Genomic DNA, 9477 nt, shown 5'->3' on the forward strand with positions numbered 1-9477 from the left:
AAAATATAAGTTTGCAATCAAACTACCATATGAAAGGGATTTTAATACAATAAGCTATTCCAAAAAATTGGAAAGTTGCAACTAATTTCATAAAAGTTATAAACAATTAAAGCCATGCGGTTTTTGAGGTCCCGCACTAAAATATAGCGAAACTTTACTGAAAAAAAAAAGCAAACAAAAAATACCAAAATACTTCTAAACCCCTGGGAAGAACTTTTACCATATAAAAGCATATAAAAAAGCAAAATAAAGTTTAATTATTTGTTTTGTACAAAAGATACAGCAAAAGAAAAAATTATGTGGTTTTTGGGGCCCGTCTACCTGTACAATTAAGCAGCTTCGCAACGCACAACACTTATAGTACTAATTTTGCAAGTCATTACAACTGTAGTACCTATTTTAAAATTTACAACAATTGCTTAGGTATTTTATATATCATGGTTTTACTTAGATAACCTTAATCCAAACATCAAGGTTTATAATAATCTAATATCTTATATTAGATCATTCTAACTTAATACAAAGTATAAAACCTTCTAAGTAAACGTCTGAAACCTTGTAAGTAAACGTCTGATGTCTTGTATAAGACGTTTATAAACTTTGAAAAGCAAATTAGGTTCTTTTTTTTTGAACATGCAACAAATAAATAGATATACTTGAATATAGATAAAGAAAACACACCTTACTAAGATATACGCCAACAAATGGATGAAAAATTTCAATTGTTAATAAAAAACATTTAATTCTGTAGAATTAGAAAATTCTGTAAAAAGAACACTTTCTGAAAAAATTCTGGGTACATTTTAGTTCATTGGTAATATAATGTAACAGTATATTCAAATAGTTTGTTTAAATATACTAATTATAAGTACTAAAATACTTTTTTTAGTTATTTATACGATTTTATTCACACTAGTACCCAGTCTATACATTTCTAAAAGTCTCTTAATAAAAAAACTAAAGTATCACATCGTAAAATAATAAAATCTTTAATAATATGTTTATCAATTCAATAATAACCTAATAATAAGTTAACGATATGTAACCAAGTAAACAATTTATCCTTCATAAAAATATTTGATGAAATTACAATATTAGTCTACGAAAATAAAAATTGCAGAATTAAACCCTGATGTTTTGCATAAAAATTAAAATAAAATGAAAGCATAACTTTGAAATGTATGAATACAGAACAAAACAGAATAAAAACAAAAAAGTAAAAATATTAATACAAATAATTATCATATATTAATAAAATAATATAATAATAAAAAAGATAAAATTTCGAACTTCAAAAATTATCATGCAGTTTTTTTCCTACAAAGGCTGCTTATCTCATCCAAATAAAATGAAAAATATCATTTAGAATGTTTAAATATCCTAAATTCAATATTAAATATCCTAATAACATTATAAAACAGAACAAACATAAACTTAGTTCATAGAATGATCTGATTGCATTTCTGGTTAGACATGAACAACGTGGATAAGATTTTTGTAGACATTTTTTCATACTGTTTTATAAATATTTCGATTAATATTTATTAGTATTAAATATTATTTTTACAAAATATGTTTTATTAACTTTATAATATTGCAAAAATTTGTTTAAACGTAACGAGAAAAATAAACAAAAACTTTATAACATTTACATTTTAGCATACTAGATAAAAATAAAGTTTTATCAAAAAGTTATTATTATTTTTTTAATCAAATATTAAAATATACATTTTTTAAAGTTGGCTGCCAATTTTCTGATGATTAATCTAAAAAACATATAGAAACATCAGAGATTATGTAAATCCACGAATGGTTCCTCGTGTGTTCGGTCCATATTTAGTTAGAGGTTTTAAAGATAATTCATTATTTAAGGTTTAAAGACCTTTTGAAACCAAAAAAGTCAACTTTTATAAGGAAAAATACAATATCTCAAGATATATATACTAAATTTTAAAATTTCTAGCTAATAAAAAGGATATTAATGCAATTATCAATTTGAAATGAAAAGCTATGTGTATTGAAGAGGTAACATCTTTTTATAGATTTATCATGATAAAAAGAAATACGTAGAATGCATAAACAAAAGCATATATTCTTCCCTGAAAAAAAATAATTATATTTTAACTTATTCAAAGGCGGAAATACAACTTTGCCGCCCATAGACTATAAAAAATTTGCCAAACCAACATGCAAAAAAAAAAAAATGCATAAGGTTAGAAAGTAATACGAGCTGCCTTCTTAACTCTGTATTTTTGTTGAAACAATTATAATAAAATGATTAATAGAAATAAAATAAACATTTAAACAGAATAAATATCCTCTTTAAAAAAATAACAGCAAAACAAATTCCAAGACTTGGTAAAAACCACAATTTAATAAAAACACGAACTAAAAGATAATCAAACAACTTTAAAACTAAAACTTATCCTAATAAATAAATACGAGTATTTTCAAAGCGTGACGCCTCGATTTCTTCCCTGCAAAAGATTTAACAATATCATCATATAATAATGATTCAATAAGATCAGTTTAATCGATAAAATAGCAAAAGAATTTATGCTATCTTATGACATTTTTGACCTTAAGTAATTTTTAATTCTTTTTAGACATATCGCATTATATATGCGTTTATTTTTTATTTTTGCAAATTTTTAATTTGCATAACAACCAACACAACCAACTTTAGGGGAGACCGGGGCTAGTTGGCCGCAGGGGTAAGTTGACGAACTGCGTTTATCTTTAGAGCCTTTCATCAGAAAGTAACAAAAATTACTCAGAAACTTCCTTATTGACCATTTCATCATTCACTGTAGTATTGTCAGGATTCGTGCATGCGCATGGGAGATATTGAGATTTATGCGTTTTTTGGACAAAAACGTAACTTTTAGAACATCGCTTCCTTCTTACTTTACAAAGAAAATATTTAGTCGTATAAAAAAAAACTATTTTAAAAGTTCCAGTCACAATTGGTTTACTATATCCAGTCAGACTTTTTTTTCAAAGCTGCCGTTTTTCAGGATCTATAGATTGTTTATTAAAAAAAAAACTTTCGGGGTAAGTTGACAAATTTTTCACGGGGTATGTTGGCTCATAGCATTTACTATGGAAAAAAATATTTAGTTTTATAAAATTATTATTTTTGTTTTTTTTAATTTTTAACAATATTGAAAATATTTATTCTTGCAAAAAAAATGTTAAAGTGTAATCGTAAAGAGTATGGATTAGGGTATCTTATAAAATTTGCATTTATTTACAAAAAAAAATTCTTGGGGCCTTTCCGGACCCTCAAAAAACAAAAAAAAATTGCGCCAACTTACCCCTCCACGGGGGAAGTTGCCGCAAACTATAAAAATGATTATTAATGCACTATTAAGTGCAAAATTAATAGAAATTTTTTTAAAATTAATTTTTGCAACAATTTTATCCCAAAATTTAATATTACTTTTAGCTGGTACCAAATATTAGTCCGTATAAAAGCGAAACAGTAGCCCACCTTTTATCGGTGGAAAAAAAAACTAAAAAAAATTTTTTTTAAATTTTTTTGCCAGAATAAATATTTTCAATATTGTTAAAAATTAAAAAAAAATTTAAATATTGTTAAAAATTAAAATTAAGACTTTTTTTTCAAAGCTGCCGTTTTTCAGGATCTATAGATTGTTTATTAAAAAAAAAACTTTCGGGGTAAGTTGACAAATTTTTCACGGGGTATGTTGGCTCATAGCATTTACTATGGAAAAAAATATTTAGTTTTATAAAATTATTATTTTTGTTTTTTTTAATTTTTAACAATATTGAAAATATTTATTCTTGCAAAAAAATTTAAAAAAAAATTTTTTTAGTTTTTTTTTCCACCGATAAAAGGTGGGCTACTGTTTCGCTTTTATACGGACTAATATTTGGTACCAGCTAAAAGTAATATTAAATTTTGGGATAAAATTGTTGCAAAAATTAATTTTAAAAAAATTTCTATTAATTTTGCACTTAATAGTGCATTAATAATCATTTTTATAGTTTGCGCCAACTTACCCCGTGGAGGGGTAAGTTGGCGCAATTTTTTTTTGTTTTTTGAGGGTCCGGAAAGGCCCCAAGAATTTTTTTTTGTAAATAAATGCAAATTTTATAAGATACCCTAATCCATACTCTTTACGATTACACTTTAACATTTTTAAAAAAATGTACTGTTATGGCTACAGAGCTCATAGAGTAAAAACCGAGCCAACTAGCCCCGGTCTCCCCTACTCTACGATATCGTAACAACTCACGTGTTGCACAGAATCAACCTCATTTAATATCATTTATTCACTCTGAACCTCCCATCGTCAAACGAGTTCCGTATTCCGGCTGCGCTTTTTACAAAATAAAAAAAGTTTACCGAAATTTGCCCCCCACCCCCTCCCAAAAAGGAAGATTTGCCGCCTAGGCTATAGCTTATAAAGCCTATAAGTAAATATGACCCTAAACATATGAACACATTAAAACATTCACTTTTTGAGCAATTAGACTTTCATCCCTACTTACTTAACTTACTTAACTGTATATTTTAGTGAAAATGGAACAAAAGACAGAAATAATCCAGTCTATACGACACTTAGTTTGATAGTCGCGCAAACAATTCACCTTGAGAGATTTTTGGCCAAAACTTAACGCCGTGTATGGTCCAAGAAAGAATTAATTGCCAATTTTGTTGTACTTGCAATAGTGCCGTCAGGACCGGAAATACATCTTCAAGGGCCCTAGGCTAAATCAATTTTCGGAGTCCTCCAAAATATTATGAATAAAAGACAATTATATAGTATATGTAGCATTAAATTGCTTGCTGTTTGCTCTCGTATCTTTAATTCTTTTGTTTAGCGGTACAGCTTGTTTGTAAGAACGACAAAATATGACATATTTTGTCGTTCTTACATTAAAGCTGTCCTTTTTACATAAACAATCTTACATTGTAAGAACGACAGTTACTGGTTTCTATAAGCATTTAATATTAGATAAAAGTTTTAATACAAATGAATATAATATACCTAAAGTAGTACAATTATTAGTATAAAATTGTTAATAAAATAATAATTTAAATTATAATTAGAAATTTAATTTAATGCAACGTTTATCAAGACAAAAAAAAAAACCAGACTGTAAAATTAAAAAAAAAAAAAAAAACTCTCTTTAAAATCAATCGTTTTTAAACTTTTTGCTTTAGCAATCTTTGGTCCAATAAAAGTATTCTCTATTAATAGGAAATCAATGTTTGTCCGCGCGTACAAACAACGACTTTTAATTTTCATCGAATAAGTGCATCAATCCGTACATAAATCGACTGGTTTAGATATAGTTGCAGTAAAGTTTAGACTCTCTGACTTAAATAGGGATAGGCATAGTAGAGTAGTTTATACATCGACTGAGTTAAAAAGGGATAAGTGCAGTTGAGTTTACATACATCGACTGAGGGTTTCTGCTTGGGCCAGCATTTTTTTAAATAAAAGAAAGATATTTCAATACTTATTTAGGTAGGGTTTATAAATTAATTTAACTAACTTAAAAATATTATTAGGTTAAACTATACAAGGTTTTTTGGTGCAATTGTCAAAATAATTGATAAAAATGTATGTGTAAATACACGCGTAAAACTAAAAAAAAAGTAGTTTCACGCGCGTACAAACAATGCCTACCTTACTAATATTAACTCGATAAAAACATTGCATCATAAGTAAAAAATAAAAAAAAACATTGCATCATAAGTAGACAAACAATAAAAGCATTCTTAAGCAGAATTAATTAAAAAATTGAATAATATAATTGTTTACACTTCATATTAAAGTTCATCACTAAAATAACTCCTGGCGCTTTCGCTAAGATACTTAATACAAATACGACTTTTGATATCTTTACCGCTTTTAAACGGGTATTCACCATCAATGCATATTTTACCGAGATCAAGGTTTGCAACATGTTTAAATCCTAAAAGAGATGTATCCACTTTAAAAGTAGCGTCATTGTTATTGAGCGTGCTTACAACGTCAAACTTCTGTTTAATAGCAAACTCAACCACACGCTTTGAAAGCTCAACAATGACTTGACAAGCGATATCTCTCGGCAAATCCAAATTTGCATGCAGAGTTGTAAAGTCTAATACTTTAAATTTGGAAAGTGGGTAAATTTTGTTTAATACTTTATCATACATTAAAAACATTTCATCAATAGCTGGAGAAAAACTTAAATCTAAGGGTGCATTTAAAGAATGACAAAGAACTGCACCAACAGGTTTTCCACACAACATTGCGTAAAATGAATGGCAAGGATAGTTCGTAATAATTTTTTTCATAAAACAGCGAAATTTAATTTCATAGTTTGGATCCATCAAATACTTTGTAAGTACTTCTACTTCCAAAAACGCTTTAGCTTGCTGCTCATAAAGTACATCTAAAACATCATTGCTAACTTCGGAGAAGTTATAAACTTTGATTTCTTGATCTTTTATGGGCTGTTCATTATTGTTGCCTTGCGTTGTAAGTTTATCTGTAATTTCGTTTATAGAGCGCGCTGCACTAACGTTTTCAAAGGTTACGTCAAATCCAATTTTTTTCAGATTCTCAATATAAACCCATACACTCACAGAGTCTCCGCCCAATTCAAAAAAACTACAGTCTAGATCGATAGTTGAAGTATCAGTATTTAAAGCCATTGCTGTAATATATTTAAATTGGCTCTTGATTGGTTTCAAAGATATTTCTTCTATTGAAAGGACATTATTTCTGTTTGATGGGATCAGAGAAATGAGTTTTTGACGATCTATCTTATCAGATCCGTCAGTTTTAGGCATTGTATCTATAAATAGTATTCTTGGGATCATGAATGGTGCCATTTTACTGCTCAGTTCTTTAAGAACACATTTTATTGATGTTGTTGGCGGCGAGATGAAACAGTAAATTTCAGTTATTTCATTTACAACTTGTGCTACAACTGCAACCATATAACTAGGATAAAATGATTGAATTGTTTTCTCAATTTCTGAAATATTCACTTTATTACCTCTTATTTTAAAAAAATCCTTGTTGCGACCTACTTTATAAATTCCATTTTCACGGCGAACAGCGAAGTCGCCCGTTTTGTATACAGTTTGAAATTTTTCATCTGCACCGTAATAGAAAGGATTTTTTTCAAAATATTTCATATTTTCAGCACCTTCAGCTAGATAACCAGGTGATACTACCGATCCAGCAACCCATAGCTCTCCTATTTCAAACAGATTATTAATTAGATTACCGCTTGAATCTACTAAGTAAACAACCGCATCCGGTAACACAATTTCACCAATGAAAGTTTCTTTTGAGGCGTTAACAATATTTGATGGATCCATTTTACTATACATGATATTACCACAAGTTTCGCTACTTCCATAAACATTCCAGAGTTTAACGTGTGGAAGACATTTAAAAAAGTCGACCACTAAAGAATGATGCAAATCTTCTCCGCTACTCCATATTTCTCGAAGATACAACTCACTGTTGTAACCATTATTTAACAACAAAAGTGACGACCTCAGTAAACTTACACTTGTATATAACCGTGTAACTTTGTATTTACTCAAAAAGTCTAAGAAAAGTTTTGAGTTTTTAACTTGATCCGGTCTCAGAAACAAACACGACTCTTTCATGCATATTGCGGATAAAGTTTCTGTAAAGTAATCAATAAATATGAAGTTTGTCTTTGAACACATCATCTCATTTAGTTCGTAATCGAAATCAGATCTAAACCATTCAACTGTTTGAATCATATTTTCATGAGTTATTTTTACTGCTTTAGGATTGCCCGTACTCCCACTTGTAAAAAGAACACAAAATAAGCTACTTTTTATGATTGAACAAGTATAATTATTAGTTAAAATTTCTACTGGTACCAGTAGCGTTTTAATATTTATGATATTTAAATCTTTTAAATTTGCATGAAACTCATTGTCTAAGTTATTTTCAGTAATTAAAATATTGGCTTTAATTTGTGACATACAAAACAACATTTTTTCTGTGAGAGGTTCTTCCAATGGACAGAATGGTATTCCAAGTTTACTCAGAGCAAGTATTGCCGCTATGCGATTGCATCCATTTGGAATTAGCAATGCCACGATTTCATTTGGTTTAACATTAAACAGCTCGTGAAAATTTTGTGATATATTTTGTACCATTAAGTGTAATGTCCGATATGTGACAACTTCTTGATTTGGGTTGATAAGCGTTTTTCCAGAACTATCTTCAATTCGGTTGTAGTAGGAAAAGAAATCATTTTCTTTTAAATAGCTCGTTGTTCTACCATAGGTTATTCCAGAATCCATTTTTTGTATCTGAAAAATAAAATTTACAAATTGTCAATATCTTCAAAGTTGAAATTATGATAAAACTAAAAATTAAATAACGCAAATAAATTTGCTCAACCTCATGTAAAATTATAGTAATGTAAAAGGGCCGGTAAAGCGTTTTTCAAGAACGTAACAAACCTTTAGCTAAACGGGGAAGCAAAAGATAAGATTTAAACAAGTAGTTGAGATAGTAAAATTTAATTGTTTTATTTTACATAATTTTAGTTGTCTTAAGCTTTGATATTTATACCTTGTATCGAGGTATTCATACAACGATTACTTTATGTCACGATCATGATTGTTGTTATGACTACCTCTTTATAGTTCAAACAGTTATTAAAAATTTATCTTGTCAACCTTTCAAGAGAGTAATCCCTTTTGATTACACCTTTTAAAGGTCACAAACTACGCTTAAAATTTTCATTTTTCAACGCTATATATATATATATATATATATATATATATATATATATATATATATATATATATATATATATATATATATATATATATATATATATATTATATCTATACTATTATGATAGGACACCCTTTGATGATACACAATTAGCATTATTATTTTTGGTTCTTTAATATTAATATATTGTTTATTATGTTAATAAATTCAAAAATATGTGAATCTGTTTTTGGCGTAAAAAAAAAATGTTTTGGGACATTTTAATAGAAAAATTTAAACTTTGTATAAAAATGTTTTGAAGACTTCTTTGGATTGATTTATGTAAAACTTGTGTGATTTTTACTGCAAACATGAAAAATCCTGATACTTTTGAAAAAAAAGAAGCATTTGCCGCTTTATTTTATTTATTGCCGCTTTATTTTAAAAGTATATAAAATATGAGTTTCTATAAAAAAAAGTCAAAAAGTTTCCGATGGAGACAAGTTTATGGTACCCCAAAAATTACGACGCACTAAAGCAAACGATTAGTTTGTATTTAAAGAAACAACCAAACGAGGAAGGTCTGAAGAAAGCTGATCTTGGAGGCCAAAGCTCCAAATAAAGACAATTATGGAACTACATAAATTTTGTTTGTCAGTTAGGACTAATAAATTATTCACGCTAAGTGATTTATGATTATTTTAAATGTTAAATAATTCAATTTATTCTACTACGT

At 28.0% G+C, this 9477-nt stretch overlaps 1 protein-coding gene across 2 annotated transcripts; it reads right to left on the minus strand.

Moving 5' to 3' along the window:
* Positions 1-5733: 5733 nt before the first annotated feature.
* On the minus strand, positions 5734-8597 carry LOC136083767 (beta-alanyl-bioamine nonribosomal peptide synthetase ebony-like). Of its 2 annotated transcripts, none has more exons than XM_065803452.1 (2): positions 8421-8597; positions 5734-8329 (listed from the first exon to the last, which is right to left on the minus strand). In XM_065803452.1, exon 2 carries the CDS (start codon positions 8318-8320, stop codon positions 5807-5809), a length of 2514 nt encoding a protein of 837 aa, XP_065659524.1. In that variant the 5' UTR covers positions 8321-8329; positions 8421-8597; the 3' UTR covers positions 5734-5806. The 2 variants fall into 2 exon arrangements, with proteins under 2 accessions (XP_065659524.1, XP_065659523.1); XM_065803451.1 differs by having other exon boundaries at positions 8483-8589.
* Between the last annotated feature and the right edge of the window lie 880 nt (positions 8598-9477).

This window comes from Hydra vulgaris, chromosome 08 (assembly GCF_038396675.1).
Source record: "Hydra vulgaris chromosome 08, alternate assembly HydraT2T_AEP".
In the NCBI taxonomy this organism is placed as follows: Eukaryota; Metazoa; Cnidaria; class Hydrozoa; order Anthoathecata; family Hydridae; genus Hydra; species Hydra vulgaris.